This window comes from Amblyraja radiata, chromosome 29, assembly GCF_010909765.2.
Source record: "Amblyraja radiata isolate CabotCenter1 chromosome 29, sAmbRad1.1.pri, whole genome shotgun sequence".
Taxonomy (NCBI): domain Eukaryota; kingdom Metazoa; phylum Chordata; class Chondrichthyes; order Rajiformes; family Rajidae; genus Amblyraja; species Amblyraja radiata.
This window is the reverse complement of record NC_045984.1, coordinates 10156415-10179349: the sequence shown is the minus strand read 5'-3', so window position 1 is coordinate 10179349 and position 22935 is coordinate 10156415. Positions and strand designations below refer to the sequence as shown.

At 41.1% G+C, this 22935-nt stretch overlaps 2 protein-coding genes across 4 annotated transcripts in view; both read left to right on the top strand.

The window, feature by feature from the left end:
• Positions 1-653: 653 nt before the first annotated feature.
• On the top strand, positions 654-22024 carry LOC116989300 (cold-inducible RNA-binding protein B-like). Of its 3 annotated transcripts, XR_004416210.1 has the most exons (8): positions 654-840; positions 11781-11888; positions 13109-13212; positions 13532-13664; positions 14701-14749; positions 14822-14901; positions 16898-19748; positions 21531-22024. XR_004416210.1 is itself a non-coding variant. In XM_033046525.1 (7 exons), the coding sequence occupies exons 2-7, from the start codon at positions 11789-11791 to the stop codon at positions 16909-16911; spliced, it is 474 nt and encodes a 157-aa protein (XP_032902416.1). In that variant the 5' UTR covers positions 684-840; positions 11781-11788; the 3' UTR covers positions 16912-17536. The 3 variants fall into 3 exon arrangements, 1 of the variants encoding a protein (XP_032902416.1); XR_004416209.1 differs by having other exon boundaries at positions 684-840; positions 14822-19748; XM_033046525.1 differs by lacking the exon at positions 21531-22024 and having other exon boundaries at positions 684-840; positions 14828-14901; positions 16898-17536.
• LOC116989301 (cold-inducible RNA-binding protein-like) overlaps positions 16923-22935 on the top strand; it is a 19778-nt gene continuing 13765 nt past the window's right edge. The window contains exons 1-2 of the mRNA XM_033046528.1: positions 16923-18560; positions 19679-19748. The gene's annotated coding sequence lies outside the window, so the exon portion shown is untranslated. The remainder of the gene's footprint in view (positions 18561-19678; positions 19749-22935) is intronic.

Here is a 22935-nt window from a genome sequence, read left to right as displayed (position 1 = left end):
CACCCGCGGCCCATGCAGTTTATATGAGTTTTGACATTTTCGTTGATCACAGAATTTCTCACGACAAAGCGTGAGAAATTTGTGATCTGCGTGAGGGCGTGAGAATTTGTTCAAATGCGTGATTCTCACGTTCAAAGCGTGAGAGTTGGCAGCCCTGCATTTTCAGTACAATGGTTAATTTGAGGCAGAAACGAAGAAGAATTTCCAGTCAGGAGTGTTTTAGTGCCATATACGCTGAAATTGAACAATGAAACTCTTTGTTACAGCAGCAGAACAGATTTATAAACACAGTATGCAATAGATAATATAATAAACAACAAATATTTCATTATAAAGCAATCTAAAGCAAAGACAAAAAAGCTTGAGAACTCTATATTCTTGGCAGCCTATGAGCTATGTTACTGGGTATATTTAAAGATATGATCTCGAAATGCCAGGGGAATTGTGATTTGGGGATGAAGGGTAACTCCCAAGAAGACATCCACATGATGACTGACTGGTGGCCCATTGATGCTGCCCAGGGTCGGCGCCTGCGCACTGCGGGATGTTGTTCGGCTGCGAGTGCGACAGGAAAGTAGTTCCGTCGCCGCGGGCTGGCGACCGTTTTATTTAAAAACGCGGATCCCTTCGCCACGCGTGCGCACTGTCGAGCTCCGGCGCCTGCTCGGAAGGAAAGTAGGGGGGATCCTTTCGCCGCATCTGCGCAGTGCTGAGAAGGTAGTCCAGGAGGAAGTTTTTTTTGTTGCTCCTCGCTCGCATTCTGTCGCTCGACGTACAGCGGAAGAGGTGATACTGAGAGGAAAGACAGTGTCGCTCTCAATCTCACGAAAACATAACACGGTGAGTGATAACCGCCCTCGGGATTAGCTCAATTGTCGATTTAAGTCGTGGTTTCCCGGTGTTGCAGTCGGCCGAGGCCAGATTTTATTCGGGGCGACGAAGGGGCGCTTGGGTTGGTGGCGAGGAAAGAAATCTAAATGAATCTACACGTTATTGCGGCTGAGAAGCTTACCGCTCGCCACGTCGCGGGTATATCTGAAACGTCGTGTTATTGTTCCTCTCCGGCGCTGCCCGGACCGGGTCTTAGACGAGGGGTGCGATGGGGACCGGACGCTCATAAAATGGCGCCTGGGCGCTAAGATGGCGGCCCAGCTGCCGCCTGCCCCCGCGGCCTGGCTGGGCGGCACCGCGCCTGCTCCTTCCTCCCTGACCCGGTGTGGGTAAAACGGCTCCTCTATCGCTAATACTTCCCTTTTTAGACCCTTCTCCCCTACATATATACATACACACATATATATGCATACATACACCCGTACGTATATGCACGCATACATTGACATACATACACACATGAGTACTTTTATACACGCAAGCGTACACTTTGATATACCCAACTACATATATGCACGCACACATGTTCATTGCCATACACAGGCACACCCCTACATATTAAAAGGAATTAAAAGTATTGTATGAAGTATGAATGCGCGAAGTATTAGAAGTAAAGTAGATGAGCTTGAGGCTCTGTTAGAGGTTGGTATATATGACATTGTGGGGATCAAAGATCCTATAGCGGAGCAAGATAGGCTACTCCTGCGAAATACAATGGGCTCAAAAGGGAACTGCAGATGCTGGAATATCGAAGGTACACAAAATTGCTGGGGAAACTCAGCGGGTGCAGCAGCATCTATGGAGCGAAGGAAATAGGCGACGTTTCGGGCCGAAACCCTTCTTCAGACAATGGGCTGACGTGTAGTACGCTACGGAGGGGATCCTGGGCATTTTCCCCCGCCCATTTTAGTAAACGGAGCCTATCTGACCCGAACCGACTCCCAGTGTAATCAATGTTGCGGGGCAACAGTTTGTGTGGGTTAGATTCATAATTCCGTCAGTTCATACTTCTTGTCAAGAATAAAAATTGACTCTGGTAATTGTCTTTTTTAATGTTTTTTAAATCATTTCTTTTTAAATGGCTCACAAGCAGTGCTTGGGTTGATTTTGTAGTAACCGGAACCGACCCGACTCGCAGGGTAATTGACATTGCGGGGAAAGTTTTTGTGCGTGATATAGGGTTAGATTCATAATTCTGTTAGTTCATACTTCTGTTAATTCTTGTTAAAGAATAAAATGTTTATAAACACACATACATGAATGTGATATAAATGTATATAATAATATAACACACACAATTATATTTCTTCTGATCCAATGATTAACTTTATTTCAGACTAGACAAGGGACATTAAATAAGAAACATTGTAAACCTCCCCGCAACTTCACACACATTAGGCCTTACCCCACCCCCCGGCACTCCCTCGCCTGCCCCCTCACTACAATGTCTCCCCCCCTCCCCCCCTCCTCTGCCCCGGGCCGCGCACCCCCATTCCCGCTGCCCCGAGCCGCGCACTCCCTCTCCCCGCTGCCCTGGGCCGCACACTCCCTCTCCCTCACCCCGGGCCGCGCGCTCCCTCTCCCCGGGCCCCGCACTCCTTCTCCCCGCTGACCCGGGCCCCACACTCCCCGCTGCCCTGGGCCCCGCACTCCCTCTCCCCGCTGCCCCGGGCCCTGCACTCCCTCTCCCCGCTGCCCCGGGCCGCGCACCCCCTTTCCCGCTGCCCCGGGCCGCGCACTCCCTCTCCCCGCTGCCCCGGGCCGCGCACTCCCTCTCCCCGCTGCGGAAACAAAGATCCAATCTTTGGCCGGAAGCAAGATGGCGGAGCAAGGTGGCGGGGGCTGGTTGCTAAAATGGGTCATATAATCACCCATGAATCCGCCCATGAGCGTACTACACGTTTGCGTGAGAGTAACCCATCTTGCTCCGCTATAAGATCTTTGGTGGGGATTACTGAGACGTGGCTGCAGGAGGATTGGACCTGGGAACTTAATATTCAGGGTTATACATCCTATAGAAAGAACAGGCAGGTGGGCAGAGGAAGGGGGGTAGCTCTGCTGGTGAGGAAGATAATTAAGTCCCTTGCGAGGGAAGACATAGGGACTGACGAGGTAGAGTCACTGGATTGAGTTGAGGAATTGTAAAGGCAAGAAGACACTAATTGGTGTTATTTACAGACTCACAAATAGTAGCCTGGATGTAAGGGTGTAAGTTGCAGCATGAGTTAAAACTGGCATGTAACAAAGATAATGCCACTGTGGTGATGGGGGATTTCAATATGCAGGTAGACTGGGAAAATCAGGTTAGTTCAGGACCCCAAGAAAGAGAGTTTGTAGAATGCCTCCGAGATGGATTCTTAGAGCTGCTTGTAATGGAGCCGACCAGAGAAAAGGCAATTCTGGATTTAGTGTTGTCCAATGAACCAGATATGATAAGAGAATTCGAGGTAAAGGAACCGCTTGGAAGCAGTGATCAAAATATTAGTTTTAATCTGCAATTTGAGAAGGAGAATGTTAAATTGGAAATGGCAGTGATGCAGTTGAACAAAGGGGACTATGAAGGCATGAGAAGGGAGCTGGCCAAAGTTGACTGGAAAGGGATCCTAGCAGGAATGACGGTAGAACTGCAATGGCAGGAATTTCTGGGCATAATCCAGAAGACATAGACGCAGGATCATTTCATTCCGAAAAGGAAGAAAGATTCTAACAGGAGTAGGAGGCAACCGTGGCTGACAAGAGAAGTTAGGGATAGAATAAAACTAAAATAAAAGATGTATAACACAGCAAAGAGTAGCCGGAATCCAGAGGATTGGGAATCTTTCATAGAACAACAGAAAGAAACAGTACGGGCTGAAAAGATGAAGTACGAGGGGAAGCTGGCCAGGAATATAGGGAGGTTTCACGGCAGTTGGGTCACGACCCATGACCCGTACTGTTGCTATGCTACTCCAAATGGAGTACACGCGATGAACTGCAGGTAGGCACTTACCATTGTTTCCAGCATAGTGGGCCCGTTAAAACCCACAGAAAATGTCAAATTTTGCCTGTAAATAATTATAGAAATCGGGATAAGCGTGTGAGACATTTAGCCTACTTCAGATTTCCAAAAGTGAGGAGAAATGACGGTAGATAGAAGCGAGAGCTGAAGGGACAACAACAGCCAGAGTGCTTGGCGAACATTGGCCGTTTGCTCGCTGCATTTCATCAACTAAGGCATTATTTGTGTTTTTTCTTGATTCCTTTGGCATCTAAAAAGTTTCAGAAGTGATATATCTGGCTGTAATTTTTTTAATTGCCCATGGTTCTCAAGTGGGTTTTTACAAACAAAATGAAAACGCATCTGAAGAAAAATTTACAGCCAGATTTATCACTTCTGAGACTTTTTAGATACCAAAGGAATCAAGAAAAAACACAAATAATGCCTTGATTAGATTAGATTCCTTTATTGTCATTCAGACCTTTCGATGAAATGCAGTGAGCAAACGCGATAATTCCCAATATTTTCAACTCTGATACCTGCACAGCCAATGTTCGCCAAGCACTTTAGCTGCTGTTGTCCCTTCAGCTCTCGCTTCTCTTTACCTTCATTTCGCTTCACTTTTGGAATTCTAAAGTTGGGTACATGTCTCTCGCACTTACCCCAACTTCCAAACTTTTTTCAGCGCAAAAATTCAACATTTTGGTGGTTTTTAACAGGTCGGAAAGTACGCGTTTCTTGCAGTAATAACATATACCGGAAGTTACGGATGTCCTCCAGATGGATTGGGCGGCTCCGTGCGTCAAGCCCTATGACCCAGTGACCTTACGTGCAACCCCACTATAAAGAAGGACAGTAAAAGCTTCTTTAGATATGTTAAGGGAAAAAGAGTTGAATAGGTAGAAGAGTTGAATAGGTACTTCGGATCTGTCTTCACTAAGGAAGACACAAACAATCTCCCAGGTGTACTCGAGGACAGAGGATCTAAAGGGGTAGAGGAACTGAAAGAAATTTTAATTAGGCGAGAAATAGTATTGGGTAGGCTAATGGGACTGAAGGATGATAAATCCCCTGGGCCTGATGGTCTGCATCCCAGGGTCCTCAGGGAGGTGGCTCTAGAAATAGTGGATGCATCGGTGATCATTTCCAATGTTCAATAGATTCAGGATCAGTTCCTGTGGATTGGAGGATAGCTAATGTTATCCCACTTTTCAAGAAAGGAGCGAGAGAGAAAACGGGGAATTACAGACCAGTTAGCCTGACTTCGGTGGTGGGAAAGATGCTGGAGTCAATTATTAAAGAGGTAATAATGGGCATTTGGATAGCAGTAAAAGGATTGGTCCAAGTGAACATGGATTTATGAAAGGGAAATCATGCTTGACTAATCTTCTGGAATTTTTTGAGGATGTGACAAGTAAAATGGATGAAGGGGTGCCAGTGGATGTAGTGTATCTAGACTTTCCGAAAGCCTTTGATAAGGTCCCGCACGGGAGACTGGTGACTAAAATTACATGGTATTGGGGGTAGGGTGTTGACATGGATAGAAAATTGGTTGGCAGACCGGAAGCAAAGAGTAGGAGTGAACGGGTCCTTTTCAGAATGGCAGGCAGTGGCATTCATATATATTAATTGTTTGGAAGAGGGAATTAGGAGCAACACTAGCAAGTTTGCGGATGACACAAAGCTGGGCGGCAGTGTGAACTGTGAAGAGGATGTCAGGAGGTTGCAGGGTGACCTGGACAGGTTGAGTGAGTGGGCAGATGCAGTATAATATAGATAAATGTGAGGTTATCCACTTTGGCGGCAAAAACAAGGGGACAGATTATTATCTCAATGGGGTTGTGTTAGGCAAGAGGGAGGTACAGCGAGACCTGGGTGTCCTTGTACACCGTTGGCGTGCAGGTACAGCAGGCAGTGAAGAAAGCTAATGGAATGTTGGCCTTCATAACAAAAGGATTTCAGTATAGGAGTAAAGAGGTTCTTCTGCAGTTGTATAGGGCTCTGGTGAGACTACATCTGGAGTATTGTGTACAGTTTTGGTCTCCTAATTTGAGGAAGGAAATCCTTGTGATCGAGGCAGTGCAGCGTTGGTTCACGAGATTGATCCCTAGGATGGCGGGACTGTTATATGAGGAAAGATTGATAAGACTAGGCTTGTATTCACTGGAGTTTAGAAGGATGAGGGGGATCTTATAGAGCTAGATGCAGGGGCCAGGACCAGGGGCCACAGTCTTCGAATAAAGGGGAGGTCATTTAAGACTGAGGTGAGAAAAAACGTTTTCACTCAGAGAGTGGATGGATTTAAGAGAGAATTAGATGGAGCTCTAGGGGCTAGTGGAGTCAAGGGATATGGGGAGAAGGCAGGCACGGGTTATTGATAGGGCACGATCAGCCATGTTCACAATGAATGGCGGTGCTGGCTCGAAGGGCCGAATGGCCTCCTCCTGCACCTATTTTCTATGTTTCTATATATACATGCATGCATTTACATTGACATACATATACACTTGTGCTTGTACGCACATACACATATGTAAGAAAGAACTGCTGATGTTGGTTCAAATCGAAGATAGACACAAAAAGCTGGAGTAACTCTTCTGAAGAAGGGTCTCGACCCGTCATGTCACCCATTCCTTTTCCAGAGATGCTGCCTGTCCTGCTCAGTTACTCTGGCTTTTTGTGTCTATCTTTGGTTTAAACCAGCATCTGCAGTTCCTTCCTAACCATTGAGTTGTACAACATGTAAACAGGTCCTTCATCCAAATTTGTCCGCACTGATCATGTTGCCTATCAGAAACATGACTCAAAGTCCTGTAGTAACTCCGCGGGTCAGGCAGCATCTATGGAGGACATGGATCAGTAAAGTTTCGTGTCAGAACCTTTCTTCGGAGCTGGGTCCCTGTGCATCGCTCTGTAACTGAATCCTCAACTTCCTCATCAACGGACCACATTCAGTACCAATTGACAACAACATTTTCTCCTCAATAACCTTCAGCACAGAAGCACCTCAAGGCTGTGTGCTCAGCACCATGCTCTGCTCACTCCATGCTCATGACTGTTGCCGGACACAGTTCCAACTCCCTTCAAATTCGCCATTGGTACACCGTTGTTGGGCGAATTGCCGATGATGCCTAATCCGGATGTAGAAGGGGGAACGATTGACTGACCAAATAGTCCTAGAACAACAACCTTGCTCACAACAACAGTAAAACTAAGGAGCTGATTGTTGACTTTGCAAGAGGAAGGATAAGGATCCACAAACATGCCTTCATCAACAGGACAGTAGTGGAGAGAGTAAAAAAAAACTTCAAATTCCTGGGCATGCATATCTCTGCCGATCTGTCCTGGACCCAACTCTTTAAAGGTTTAATTTATGTCGTCAAACTCTCTTGAAATTCTACCGAGAGCATATTGACTGGTTGTATCATGGCCTGGTTTAGCAATTTGAACGCCCAGGAATGAAGAAGATTGCAACAAGTCGCTGCCTATGAGGCAGCCAGCATCATCAGTGACCCACACCACCCTGGCACATTCATTTCACTCCTGACATCGGAGCCTGAAAACCGTAACGTCCAGGTTCAGGAGCAGCTTCCTTACAACCATCAGGTTATTGAACACTACAACCTCCAAATGAGCACCACACTACTTTGTTGGGGGGGGGGGGGGGGGGCATTGTTTGTGCTTTAGACTATTGTTTGTATGCTTTCTTTTTTATACTGAACCCGTTTATGTCAATAAACTGAGTTTATTGGGTTTGCAGAATATTGTTTACATATCTATTGTGCTGCTATAAGTAAGAATTTCATGGTTCTCGGGGCTCTCACTTAACTTTTTTTCTCTGTTGCTAGCCGGGTAACCTTGGCAGCTTTTTAGGTTGCCAAATGACAGTTTAGGTGGTCATCTAAGACGGCTTGCATGACGCGTGCGATAATGTGCTCGGACGAAGTGCATAGTTACCAGTCGGAATTATGCTCAATGAAGCATCCACATATTATTTCTGCTTCAAATAAAGTCACAAACTAAACATATTCATCAATCAAGACATGATAGATACCACAATGACATGCAGCAAAAATATAATACAGTATCTCAACTCTTTTTACGCATTGCAATGAATGCAATTTCTATTATTTCTTTCCACTTCCAAACATAAATGTGGTTGGATTATTCAGCATATGATCAAACTCGGTGAGAACAAGCGCAGGCTTGGCGATCGCTTCGCACAGCACCTCCATTCAGTTTGCAATAACCAACCTGATCTCCCGGTGGCTCAGCACTTCAACTCCCTCCCATTCCAAATTCGACCTTTCTGTCCTGGGCCTCCTCCATGGCCAGAATGAGGCCCATCACAAATTGGAGGAACAGCACCTCATATTTCGCTTGGGTAGTTTACACCCCAGCGGTATGAACATTGGCTTCCCCAATTTCAGGTAGTCCTTGCTTTCTCCCTCCTTCCTCTCCCATTCCCAGCTCTCCCACAGCCTACTGTCTCCGTCTCTTCCTTTCTTTTTCTCGCCCCGCCTCCTCCGACATCAGTCTGAAGAGGGTCTCGACCCGAAACATCGCCTATTCCTTCGCTCCATAGATGCTGCCTCACCTGATTTTCTCCAGCGTTTTGTCCACCAACGGGATCCCACCTCTGGCCACATCTTCCCATCTCCTCTCCTATCGGCTTTCCTCAGAGACCTCCGTAACTCCCTGGTCAATTCATCCCATACCACCCCCTCTCTTGACACTTTCCCTGGCAACCACAGGAAATGCTACACTTGTCGCTTTACCTCCCCCCTTGTCTCCATACAAGGACCCAAGCAGTCTTTCCAGGTGCGGCAGAGGTTCACCTGCACCTCCTCCAACCTCATCTATTGCATCCGCTGCTCTAGATGTCAGCTGCTCTACATCGGTAAGACCAAGCGTAGGCTTGGCGATCGCTTCGCCGAACACCTCAGCTCAGTTTGCAATAACCAACCTGATCTCCCGGTGGCTCAGCACTTGAACTCCCCCCTCCCATTCCGAATCCGACCTCCGCCATGGCCAAAGTGAGGCCCACCGTAAATTGGAGGAGCAGCACCTCATATTTCGCTTGGGCAGTTTACACCCCAGCGGTATGAACATTGACCTCCAATTTCAGTCTCAGCTTTCTCCCCTTCCCAGCTCTCCTTCAGCCCACTGTCTCCGCATCTTCCTTTCTTCTTCCCGCCCACCCTCACATTAGTCTGAAGAAGGGTCTCCATAGATGCTGCCTCACCCGCTGAGTTTCTCCAGCATTTTTGTCTACCTATTCACACAAGTTCTGTTATCCCACTTTCCTCACCCACTCCCTACACATTAGGGGCAATTTTACAGATACGATTTAACCTACAAAGCCGATGCGTCTTTGGGATGTGGGAGAAAACCCACACGCTTGCAGGGAGAATGTGTAAATTCAACATAGACAGTGCCCGAGGACAGGATCGAACACAGATCTCTGGTGTGTGAGGCAGCAAGTCTGCCAGCTGTGCCACTATATTTTGTTTTCCAACACACAAAAAATTATACGTTGATAACTTTGGTTACTAAAAGAAAAGAAACGATCCATTTTCAGTCTTAAATCTCTAAGTGACGCTATGTCCCCCTTACAGCTACTGTATGTTTTAATACAGTTCAAGACTATGGCCATTGGTACATTGGCCATAATGTTGCTGGCTAAAAGTGGTAGAGACCCGGAATTGATCCTGAATATGGGTGCAGAAAATCTCTGGATTTTGCTCCTTTTCCCTTTGATCGCATTGGTTTTCTCCGGGTGCTCTTGTTTCCTTCCAAAGGTGTGCAGGAACCTTTGTCAGACCCAATTTTTTGTAATATTTTCCTTTTGTCCAGAGATTCTGTCTGACCTGTTGGGTTACTCCAGCTTTTGTGTCTATCTCCAGTTTAAACCAGCATCTGCAGTTCCTTCCTACACACACGGCACTATGCGATAGAACTTTATTAATCCCAGGATGGAAATTGTGTGTGGGTATATAATGGACACACACTACGTCGCTAATGTGTGGGATAGAACTAGTGTACCGGTGATCGGCGTGGACTCGGTTGGCCGAAGGGTCTGTTTCCATGCTGTATCTTTAAATTAAACTAAAAACACTAAAACCAGAGGGAGTCTAAAGCAGGGCTTCTACCCAAAACGTCACCTAATTTCTTCTATCCAGAGATGCTGGCTGCTCCATGGAGTTCCCCCACACAATTAAAGCATGGAATAGTCTTCACCCTACCATAGTTACCCAACCAGACGCAACTAAATTTAAGGTAGCTCTTTTTTCCCAATAATCCTTTTTTGCTTAAGTCCAAGTCAAGAGTCAAGAGAATTTTATTGTCATGTGTCCCAGATGGGTCAATGAAATTCTTGCTTGCTGCAGCACAACAGAATATGTAAGCATAATACAGAACAGGAGATAAAAGTTCAGTGTGTCTATATACCATAGACCATATATATATACACAATAAATAAACAGATAAGTGCAATAGGCTGTTATTGTTTGGAGTTTGGTGGTGGACCCTTCACCACCTCCAGTTTAAATTCCATTTGGAATATTTTTGGAGTAACTCTTGCACCCTGAAGCAAGAGTTACTTCAGGGAGTTACTCCTGCTCCAGGGAGTGATTCTGCGTTGGCTTTCAGCGGTCGCGGCGACCAGACAGCAATGGCGGCCAGATCTCCCATAATGCAAAATGAGGGAGAAAGTGCCCGGCGCCAACCAGTTGCCGTGGCAGTGCCCATGTGTAGGGGAAGGATGTGCAGGCCGTGGCAGTGCGCATGTGCAAGGCGCAGCGGAGCCCAGAGGCCCGGAGACGGAGAGTGACCGTGAGAGATAGAGAGGGGGGCCCCCGCCCAGAGTTGAATGGCAAGTGTCCCGGGCCAAGCCGAGCAAAATGGCACGGCTTTTAGGTTGACCGGCGGGACTTTGGGTGACAATTGGCAACCGTTAATTCCGAACCCTGGTTCTGTTTTGAGACATATGACAAGAGGACATGACTTCAGAATTAAGGGACAGAAGTTTAGGGGTAACATGAGGGGGAACTTCTTTACTCAGAGTGGTAGCGGTGTGGAATGAGCTTCCAGTGGAAGTGGTGGAGGCAGGTTCGTTGGTATCATTTAAAAATAAATTGGATAGCCATATGGATGAGAAGGGAATGGAGGGTTATGGTATGAGTGCAGGCAGGTGGGACTAAGGGTAAAAAGTTGTTCGGCACGGAATTGTAGGGCCGAGATGGCCTGTTTCCGTGCTGTAATTGTTATATGGTTATATGGTTAATAAAACATTCTTGACTAATAAGTGAAGATGGTTTGATTTTATTTTTTTTATTCTATCCAGTTTTAAACTATAAAAAAAAGTATCACTGGAGCTTAATGGTATATTTTACGATTTGCATTTAGTTCTTTTTAAAACATAATTTGATCTTTTAAAGACTGCACTTGAGAATTCAGTTTAACAATAAGGACAGAGATCATGTATGCAACTGGTTTTATTCAATATTCCTGATTAGTGCATCCTAATCTTCAATTCTCCATTTTTATTTGTTAAATATTTTCAGCTGGAAAGAGCAGGTGTTCTAAAATCCCAAGCTCACATTGGACAAACTGTAAAATGAAGTATTTTTTATCACAGCTGCATTAAGTTTATTAACTGTATGGATTGAAGCCATTGCTTCAGTATTTACAGAAATTGGAACACAACTTTTTAAAGAATTCATCTGTACAACCTAATTGCTTATTGTTATTGTTCATGCTGTGTTACTATTTTGCTTAATCCTTTTGGTGAAACCAAAAGTTCAGAGAAGCAATGGCCTCCATATTTTTGTTTGTTTTGAAACACAGTTGCTATAGCTAGTTTTTTTTTTTTAACTTAAATTTTGATCCAAAATGTTTTGTTCCCTTCCAGAAAACACTATGTCTGATGAAGGGAAGATTTTTGTTGGTGGGCTGAACTTTGAAACAGATGAACAATCATTGGAGCAGTTGTTTTCCAAGTATGGCGAGGTTCGTGATGGTAAGTTCTTGTTCATTTTGTGTAATTTCATGTGTTCATTACCTAGGTTATGGTGGGAGGGGTGGGAGAAGACTGTTTGTGCCATTTGCACTTTGTTAATGGCAGCTCCAGGACTTCACAGACAAAAAAATGGGATTCTCTCTGAATTTGGTATTTGGAAATGCAACAAATTGTTCAAATAGTTGATTGTTGGATAACAATATCATTATTTAACCTGGAAAACATGAACTCACAAGCCAACAGTCTTGTCAACACTTATTTTTGGATTATTATCCCAATGTGTCATTCCTCGGTTAACAGCTCCTCCTCCAAAATGATTGTAGGTCCAAGTCCTTCTAATGCAGTGTCCTACAGAAAATAAGGTATTGCTCTGTGGATGATCAATATTGCATGACAATGAACATTGGGACTTGGACTGCTCATTTCAATTAGATCCATTGTAGAAGGATGCAGTGAAGCTGGACACGATTAGCTATTCATACTGCATTTATGCTCTGAAATTGATTCTAGGCATATTTATAGATGATGGGCCAAGAGATGTAAATGCATAACAGAAATTGGAAGCAATTGCTGGAGCATAATGTGTACTGGGGAAGTGATTCTAAACATGATTAGTGAGGTGAAAATGGAGAGGCCGATTATTTTGGGCCTAGACCTATGATTTGAGTCAAAGAAGCAACTTTTTTTATAGAGATGCAAAAGATTGTGCTGTTGGAAAGTGTGATATGATAATTAAGATGGCGCAGGATAAGCTTCAGAAAGGATTGGTATTTCATTTTGTGTGGGGTAATGTGCAGTTGAATTTTGTTGAAAGTTGATATGCTATAATGAAGGACCTGAGGGATAACGGTGGGTAGCGTTAGAATTGAGTAGTTTTGATGATCTGGGTTTTAAGTATAGTTTCATCAAAAAGGCACCTTTGTAATGTATTGTTCGTCTTAAGTAGAATTACCAGATTAACGAATGAAACTAATCTGAAACGCTGCACTGAAGGTAGTAGAATTTACCTTCCAACTGAAGATTTTTTTTAGCATTGATTAATTAATCCTTGATTCATAAACTGTGTCCAAGATATATATTCTTTACTAATTGCTTAACTGGGTCTAAAATCCCTGTTAATAAATGCAGTGTTACAATGTCTACTTCAAAATTTTTAAATGCACTCATGATTTAAAAGGTAAATTCTAATTTTCTTTTCTTTTCTTCTGGCGCATGTACAGTACTTGTGATCAAAGATAAAGAGACACACAAATCTAAAGGGTTTGGTTTTATTACTTTTGAAAATCCTGACGATGCAAAGGACGCCTTGACCATGAATGGAAAGGTATACATTTCTAGCTAACATTCTTTTAAAGGATAGGTAACTGATGCAAGGTACTTAAATTAAACATTTGGTCTAGACATAATCAAATTGATATGATAGGATTGTAAGACACCATTGTAAAACAGAGTCTTGTAAAATAGTACATCAACCCATCTAATTGATCATGTTGTGTGATGTTTCTGTGTTTTAGCTATTCTTTACCCAACATTGATAGATATTGCAAAATAGGGAAGTTTGTTTTGGATTCCAAACACTTTGTTCTGAGATGGTGCTTTTGAAATTGCTGCATTGTGAAATTAACAAATTTCTTATTAATCAGGAAGTTGATGGTCGGCAAATTCGTGTAGACCAGGCAGGAAAAGGCTCTAGCGGACGATCTCGGAATTACCAAGGCAGTCAGTCACGAAGTTACGGATTTCGTGGAGGAAGAGGTGGCCGTGGATCTTACAGAGGTAATCTATAATATGATGTAGACTGCTGGTCCGTGTCACTGGTCCTGTTATCTAGAGGTCAAAAATTCAAGTCCTGTCGTTGCAGTTTGAAATTGAAATAATTCGAACTTCTAATGCTAGCTTGTATCATAAATATTATACAGCTATTATAAAATCCAAACATGCCTGCCTTAGTGGGTCAGCATATGACGAGGGTTTGATGGTGCTGGGCCTCTACTCGCTGGAGTTTAGGATGAGGGTGGGCCACTGAAACTTACCGAATAGTGAAAGGCTTGGATGGAGTGGATGTGGAGAGGGTGTTTCTACTAGTGGGAGAGTATAGGACCAGAGGTCAGAATAAAAGGACGTTCCTTTCGGAAGGACATGAGGAGGATTTTATTTAGTCTGGGAGTGGTGAATCTGGAATTCAATGCCACAGAAGGCTGTGGGGGCCATCAATGAATATTTTTAAGGCAGAGATAAATAGATTCTTGATTAGTATGGATGTAATGAGTTATCGGTAGAAGGCAAGAGAATGGGGTTGTGAAGGAAAGATAGATCAGTACTGATTGAATGGCGGAGCAGATGATGGGCCAAAAGGCCTAATTCTGCTTCTATCACTTCTGAGCTTATGAACTTGGCATTGAGTACTATGCTGTACAAAATGCCAAAGAGGTTTGTGGATTTGATTATTAGATTGTCAAGACGTGGTGTTGTGGATCGATCAATGCACAAACCATTATGGTGCCCTGAAATGGGGGGACTATATATAAATTCTGCTGTAATTTTTACATGGTGAAAACCAAATGTATAAAAATGGCCTTTATTAAAATCTGACAATGTGCACTTTAACCACATGTGATTTGTTTCTATTACAAATCTCAAATTGTGGAGTACAGAGACAAATAATTAAATGATGGGTGTTTGTCCCCAAAATTATGGAGGGCACTGTATGCTATGAGGGATGCTAGTCTAGTAAATTATTATGTAATCCATGAGATGTAAAACTTCTCTCACTCCAACAAAAACCAAACTAACTCGATCAATTTTCCTGCAGATGGTGACAGAAGTGGACGAAACAATTACAGAAATGACTACTCTTCCAGGTAAATATTTACAATAATGTTATTTTAAGTCTCATTAGTTCTGCAAATACTAAATTGCATTTTTTTTTTTAGTTCTAGGAGCCAAAACTCTGGTTCGTACGGCTCTAACAATTCATCCTCAAGGACCTACCGGGATGACTACGATAATTATGGTAAGTACATCTATGACAGATGAAAAAGGAGTTAATTCCAATATTGTCTGCCACAGATATTAGGGTGCCTTATCAGATATTCTAATGTTTGAGATTGGTTTAATATCGGCAGTTAGGCCATTAAAGGAAGCTTCCAATGCATTGGAATTTAACTGAAAACAATTACGGTTAGAAAAGTGTATTGTATCGTAACTATTAAATTATTGGGTTTAAGAATATCAATGTTTTTCATTTCACAATGATTTCTTTGTTGGAAATCCAAGAACTTTGCTGGCATGCATTTTCCATTCTGTTCAGTGCCTATGAACAAGTGGGATTCAATTTTATGGGGGAAAAATACATGCCTCATCATCTTTGGGTAAATAAGGTTTTTTATTTCGGGGTTCTTTTGCCTTTTCTCAAAAGTGCTTGGGCATCAAGTTGCAAAAGCGACATGTTTACTTCCTGTACATCTGAACTTGTACAATTGTACAATATTGAACATTGCTAATAGTAACTTTTGTGGTAAGAGTTAATGCGCAAGATTTCACTTAATTTAGTGAAGCTATAGTAGTCGTTGAGATTTGCGATTCAATTTATCTGCAAATGCACTTGTTTTCTTGAAATGCATCCTTTCCTCTAGACAAGAATTGGAAGCTGGGAGAAAGATTAATACATTTCTGAACGGCTGCGGTTGTTTGAATGAAAATAAACGAGAGTAATTTCTTAATTGATAGTCAAACTATATTTGGGGTATTTTTAAAATCTGGAATTATTACACAAGTATGGTGCTGCATTTTTTTGAGAGGAAATACTGTGGAAGAGGATTTTGAAAAAAGTCTTTGTTCAATTTATACTTTTTAATAGAATGTGTTTTAAGACTCTCCTATCAGTTTTGCAAATTAGTTAAATTCAAAATGCGGAATCCAGATTGCTGGTATTTTCCACTCCCAATTTTTTCCCCTCTATTTTCAAAGTTCAATTTTGAGAGTTGAATAAAAGAGTGTTACTATTTGTTATGCATTCTTACAGAAAATACTGGATATTCTCCAGTATTGATCACTTGAGTCTGTTTCTCTGCAAATATTTCTAAACCAAATTTCACAAGATGAGAAAATCACATCCAGACAACAAAATTCACAAATGAAAATTTTGTTATATCCTCGAAGACTGGAATAATGTTCTGTCCAATATATATTTGTCTTTTGGGCCAATGAATTCTAGAATTTTAAAATGTTATTTCTGCGCCATTTTTACCTTGCCTACTACTATCTAGCAGAATGAGTTTTGTTTATTAAAATGTGTTAGATAACATTATTGGAGTTATTGAGGCAGATTAAAGCTGAAATTGTGCTCCATGGCATTGAACAACTCAAATTTTGTTAGCCCGAAGGTTTCCAAGAGTTGAGCACCAAAACTCTTATTTCACAGTAAACGGCACATCTAATTAGCATGTTATTTCCGTGTTGTAGTTCCATGGTTAAACTATTTTCCAAGTTTACAAACTGTTTTCTTCAGCAATAACAGCTTCCTCGACGACATTTTGCTTTCTACTGGTTTTTTTTGACCAATGATAGTTTGTTTTTTTAAAGCTTTTCTTGATATCTCTCTTCTACCTACATACGTCAACTTTATCGTAACTTGTTATGTGGGTGTTACCATGAGGTCTTCAGTGGTATTTGATATTGCTTTTGGGAGAAGGTGTTTCATCTGCTAACTGCATTCCTACACTTCTTTCCCTTTTGGCTTCAACCAAAAAAGACGGGAAAATTTAGCAGAAAAGCTCTGACAATAGACTTCCAATGGAATCTTGTGCTAGCTACCCCAATTGTTTTAAATATACTTGTGTTGGAGCCTATATGGTTCTGACACCTAATTTAGCATGTAGTTGATTAATGCAATTGACATGGAAAATTAATGCCTGTCCATTACTGTTTTTAGTCTGATAGAATATGGGGAAGCTGAATTAAAAATGTATTATGAATTCTTTACCTTGTCCATGCTTCTCCTCCTCCAGCTACAAATGAATAATCAATCTCCTTGAATCAAGATCATCATCCTTTTGGCTCTTGAGTTTTGGAACAGCAGAAAGCAGTTGTCTTCTGAACTTGTCTGTTTAATATTATCAAATTTATTGACAGTAACTTCTGACTTGAATGTGCATTTACTTTTAGGTCAACACTGACCATTTCAGTTTATTTATCACAAAATTTTCACGTTCAGGCCGATAGGCTATAAAGACAGACCTGATCACTCTTCTTTTTGCCCTTTTTATCCATTTTTTTCCTTTGCATTTTTGATGCTTGGCCTTTTCCATTTGCTATCTATAATCAGTAGGCTTTTTTTCCGGAGTTGCAGAGTATTTGACTTTTTTTGGAATAAATTTATACATGGACTTTCCTGATGGTAAATCAACATTCAGTCGTTCTGCCTGTCACTGAAAATTGCTGTAGAATGTTCAAAGCTGCTGGATCTTGCATACTTTACATGTTTAGAAACAATTTACAAAACTGCATTCATTTCTGATGGGCTTGTTTTTGGAAAATTATATACTGATAAGTTGGTCATTTATTCATGCTGTATTTCGTGCTGAGGATGAAACCTTTTTTTTGTATACACTTGGTTTTTTGGAAACTGATTAAAGAACTTGCCCAAAGATCTTGTGGCTTTTAATCAACCGTAAGTGCTATAGTGAATCCTGTTAACAGAAGTTTGGGGTGTCTGGATGAAGAACATGTAATCCAATTATTAACTTATTACTATTTGCACTTTAAGCTCAATATTTTTTTATTTAGTGCATGAAGATTTACCAAAAAGTACGAGGAAATCAAATACATTCCTAAAAAGCAATTAGTTTATATAATAGCTCTATGATTAAAAACCTTTCTATAGTGGTAGAAATTCAGATTTGACAAGATTAGAAACCACTGAGTACCCTATACTTTGAACAGTGAGGATATTTGGGACTGACATTTTGGAGGTGATATGCAAGGAAAATGAAATCATGGTCTTTTTACAAATTATTTCTTCCTTAAGACGTTACCCTAGTACTCCCACTCTCTAGCTGAGCTCATCTTTATTAAACTTTTATTAAACTAAAACCTTGTATCATTAAATTTATTTTTTAGGAAAGCATTTTAGTTTAAATATAAGAAACCACTTGGCTCACTCTATTTAACTAGTATATTAACAAATTGTGATGTGACTAATTTTATAGATAAAGGAATGTCCATTATAGATTAAACAACCGTGTTAGTGTGATTAATTAAAATGAATTCATTTTGCATAACTGTTCAAGAAATTCCCAACACCATTGTGGAAAAGTAGCCAATTGACACTTTGGGTGGAGATGTAAATCACTGTTCTATCAAAATGCTGAAGATTTTTAAAATGGTTCTAGTTTGGAACTTAAACTCTTCCACCTTTCTCCCCTTCCCCAAGTATTTTGGATTCTCACCTGTGAGTACTTCCTGCTTGCATTGACCTTTTAACCCTGTGCAGTAATAACATTAAGATATCAACCCATATTTCCTGTCAAAGATTTTTCATATACTTTATAAAGTCAAGATTTTTGCTGGCTCTGATGAAAGTAGTGGCATTGAAGAATGACGTATTCCTCCTGCAAAGAAACTTCAGCTGGTTATGACTAATGCACCAATGGATATAAGCATAGCCTCGAGGTAACTCCTTTTGCTCTTGTGCAATGTCCACTATCCCATTTTGTTAAGCTGATCCATTTTCAATGTTATGGTGATGTTCTCAGAATAAACCAGTGTTTTTTCTCCTTGGATCCTTTTATTTGGTTGCATTGCCATCAGTTCCAACAGACACAACTTTCCCTTCTGTATACAGCAGATGACTTGTTTCCATTCAATGCAGGATGTATGTGAACATGACATTGTCTACATAATATCCTGGGCTTGTGATTAAACGCAACAATATGGATGTGAAGGTCAACAGTAGTACAGTTGAGCAAAATAAGGAGAAGAATTTTCTGAAGCAATTTTTATCAAATACCAATTTCATGTAAATTATTGTCAATTTTATATAGCAAAATTTCCAGATTGTGGTTCGTCCTCAGGTTTCAGTCGGCCCCGCATCCCACAAGCAATGGGTGATATTACGTTTTATAATTTTGTCATTGAATAAATTCATTTTAAGTGTATCATTTGTAGACTTGCCGTGCTAACTTTAGGAAGTTGGAATATAGGGTATTTTGGGTTGTTGAACACTTACAAAGTGACTTCATATCAGAAAAAACAACTATAGATTTGGACAACTGACCATTTTTATGTTTACATCTTAGAGTCTCTCCTTGCCCTCCTCCATTGTCACAACTAAAACTGATATCTGAGAGCAGTAGGTTCCATTCTGGCCCTCAAATGGACATGGCACTTTCAAGAAGAGCATTAGACCTGTCCTTTGTACCAGGTCAGCATTGCCTCTAAATCAGAATTAAATATTGTAATCATGTATGAGCGAGCTTGCTGTGTGCAGCTATCTCCCACGCTATAATATTGCTCTAATTCAAAACAAGTCCTTTTGGGACATGATAAGGTTATGACATGCACTGTAAATACATGTTTTTTAAATTGGAGGTAAATGTTATGTAACTTACAAAGCTGTACACATCTCATGAATTTGTAATACTTTAGATTTTAAACTGTTTTTCAAGTGGGGTCTAATTTTAGGTTTTATAGTACAACTTAATTGTGCAGAAGTCTTCTGCTTATATACAATATTTTTGATGTATGTATTGAAAATATAAGAAATTAATACTAATTTATTCTATTTTTAGAATAAAAAAAGGTGAAGAGAAAAGACTTGTGGTTCAATTTTTGGAAGAGATGATGTCGCATTCAATGAATGTAAGTTTCAGGATTTATTGATTGTAGTCAATTTCACAGCTGTTCAAATAAAAAAATAAAAAATTGGTTAATTACAAAACCAGGATTAACTATAATTAAAGGCCCTGTCTAATATTTCTTGCACAACTTGTTTTATATTAGAATATATGTAAAGTATCAGAACTTCAATCTTTCCCATGCCATCCATCTATCCATGTACAAATGAACAGGCCAGCTGATGAAACAAGCTGATGAAACAAAAGGTGGTGGTTTTGCAGATTATGAAGATGGTTGCGAAAGATTGCAGCAGGATCTGGATCAATTGGCCTGGTGGGCTGAGGAATAGTTCATGGAATTTAATACAGAGAAGTACGAGGTGTTGCATTTTGGGTCGTCTAACAAAGGCAGGACCTATACAGTGAATGGCAGGCCTCTGGGGAGTGTTGTAGAGCAAAGGGATCTAGGAGTGCACGTGCATAGTTCCTTGAAGGTCAAGTTGCAGGTAGATAAGGTGGTCAAAAAGTATTTTGGCATATTGGCCTTCATCAGTCAGAGTAGAAGTTGGGAGGTCATGTTGCAGTTGGATAAGACATTGGTGAGACTGCATTTAGAATATTGTGCTCACTTCTGGGCACCATGTTATAGGAAAGATTGTCATGCTGGAAAGGATTCAGAGAAGATTTACGAGGATGTTGCCAGGACTAGAGGGTGTGAGCTATAGGGAGCGGTTGAGTAGGCTGGGTCTATTCCTTGGAGCGCAGGAGGATGAGGGGTGATCTTATAGTGTACAAAATCATGAGAGGAATAGATTGGGTAGATGCACAGAGTCTCTTGCCCAAAGTGGGGGAATCTAGGACAAAGGTTCAAGGTGAAGGGGAAAAGATTTAATAGGAACCCGAGGAGTAACTTTTTCACACAAAGGGTGGTGGGTGTATGGAACAAGTTGCCTGAGGAGGTAGTTGAGGCTGGGTCTATCCCAACGGTTAGACAGGTACATGGACAGGGCGGGTTTGGACAGATGTGGACCAAGCACAGGCTGGTGGGATTAGTGTAGCTGGGACATGTTGGTCGGTGTGGGAAATTTGGGCCGAAGGGCCTGTTTCCACACTGTATGACTAAGTGGTACTGTTGTCACATGGCTTGGAAGTCAATGCATTTCGGTGCAGATCTAATTGTACATCAAAAAGCCAAATTTGCAGGAATTACTTCAAATTTTGAAATTGCTGTGTTCATTCCGTCATACTGGGATTGGGGTGGGGGGAAGATGTGAATTTTGCTTTCAAGGAAACATTTCCTAAGTTATGAAACATTGGTTACTATTATATAATTTGGTTTTGTTTGTTTAGCTTGAGTTTATTGCAGGTTTACATAAGGGTTCTAACTGATGTAGCACAATAGCGCAGCTAATTGAACTGCTGCCTCGGCCCCAGCAATCCGTGTTCAATCCCCACCTTGGTACTGTCTGTGAAGTTTGCACATTCTCTCCACAACCATGTCGGTTTCTCCAGTTCCTCTTCTCTCCTCCTTTTCCCCCCCCCCATCACCCAGATTCTAAATATATACAGGCTGGTAGGTTAATGAGGCAATGTAAATCGCCCCAATGTGTACGAGTCATGCATGTTGGTTAAGATGGGAAGGATGGAAAAATAAATGTTTTGTGGATCAAAGTGTCCGTTTCTGTGATGATTCTGAAACGTCGATGTTTTTTCCTGTTTTTTGTGTGTATCCTAGTCCGTGAGTTGATCTAGCTCTAAGTGAGTGTTTAATTGAATAGTATTTTAATGGTCTATTTACTTATTTCAGACTGATCCTTCTGTTGGGAAGAAAAAGAAGAAAAATTGAAAAAAAAATTAATGTAGTTGCAGTTAGGTAACTGGAGACCATTTCAATAAAATTGTCCAGCATAGTTTGTTTTCTCCTGTTTTAAACTGAAATCGAGGAGACTACAAAACTATTGATTGCACTAAACTATGAAAGCACTCCCTTGCATGGCAAGAGAAACCCGTTGTCTCATGTACTTTCCCAATGAACCAAGTTTGTGCACACTTTGGATATTAATTTTTCCTTCATACTTTTGCATCAATTCCTTTTCAAAAATGTTCCATTTAGCTGAGTATTACTAAATCAGATTCTAATTCTATATCCCCGATTAATTTAGAAAAGAAACCAACGTTGTACTGTAAATGAAGACTTTCCTTATTGTTAAAATGTATTTCAATTAAATGTTTTAGTTCTATTGAACATGGTTAATGTTTTTTACTTTAACAATTAAAAATGATTGAAACTCTATGAACAAATGAATGGATGGCAGATTATTATTGGAGACTTGCATACAAAATTTTTATATTGATGAGATTACCTGCAGTGTTTTTCTTCCAAGCAAAACTTAAATGTTGGTACAAAATGTGAAGGAATAAGCAATTGCTAAACTTCTGCTTGTTTAAAAAAAAAGCTCATTTTTGGCCAACCTAGAAAAAAGCAGCTATTGAGAGGGGATTTGCTAAAGTGTGCATTTTATAGTGAAATATCTTGTGATAGTTTCAATTAAATATTACCTCTAGATAAATAAAACTGATTATAGTTAGGTTTACAGAAAGTACCATTCCTTGAACATTCACAGGCATTCCATTACCAGGTGGAAAAAACGCATTCTGTTAAATTGACTTGTGTGTCATCTTTGGTTGAGCTTTTTATGTATTGTGTGTTACTTGAATGATTGTTTTGACATTTTTTGATTGCTAATGTATATTTTGTATTCCATTTCATTCTCATGGGTCCTGTTTCTCCATAAACCATGCCAACTAACTCCCTAATTCGCCCGTGACCCACGTACGTGACCAATTAGCCAGACACTTGTCTTTGAAGTGCGATGGCGAATCGGAATATGTGAAGAAATCCATGCTGGGAAATCTCCCAAAGAGACTGCAAATTTCACAGATGGCATTCAAATTGGGACTGAATCTGATATTGATGTAGCTACAACAGTAACTTCCACTAGAGTGTTGTGTTCTGACATACGGTGGTAACATTTTTTAAGTTAAGCGTGCAAGATCGAAAGGGCTAAATGTAGTCAAAATTAACTGTTCCTTATGGCTATTTTTTTTTAACGACTCAATGAGTTATACTGGAGTAGCTTGACTTGTAATTAATTGAAAATGCCTTCAGCAGCGCAGTTTGTATGTTGACGCCATGCATAGATGGTGAACTT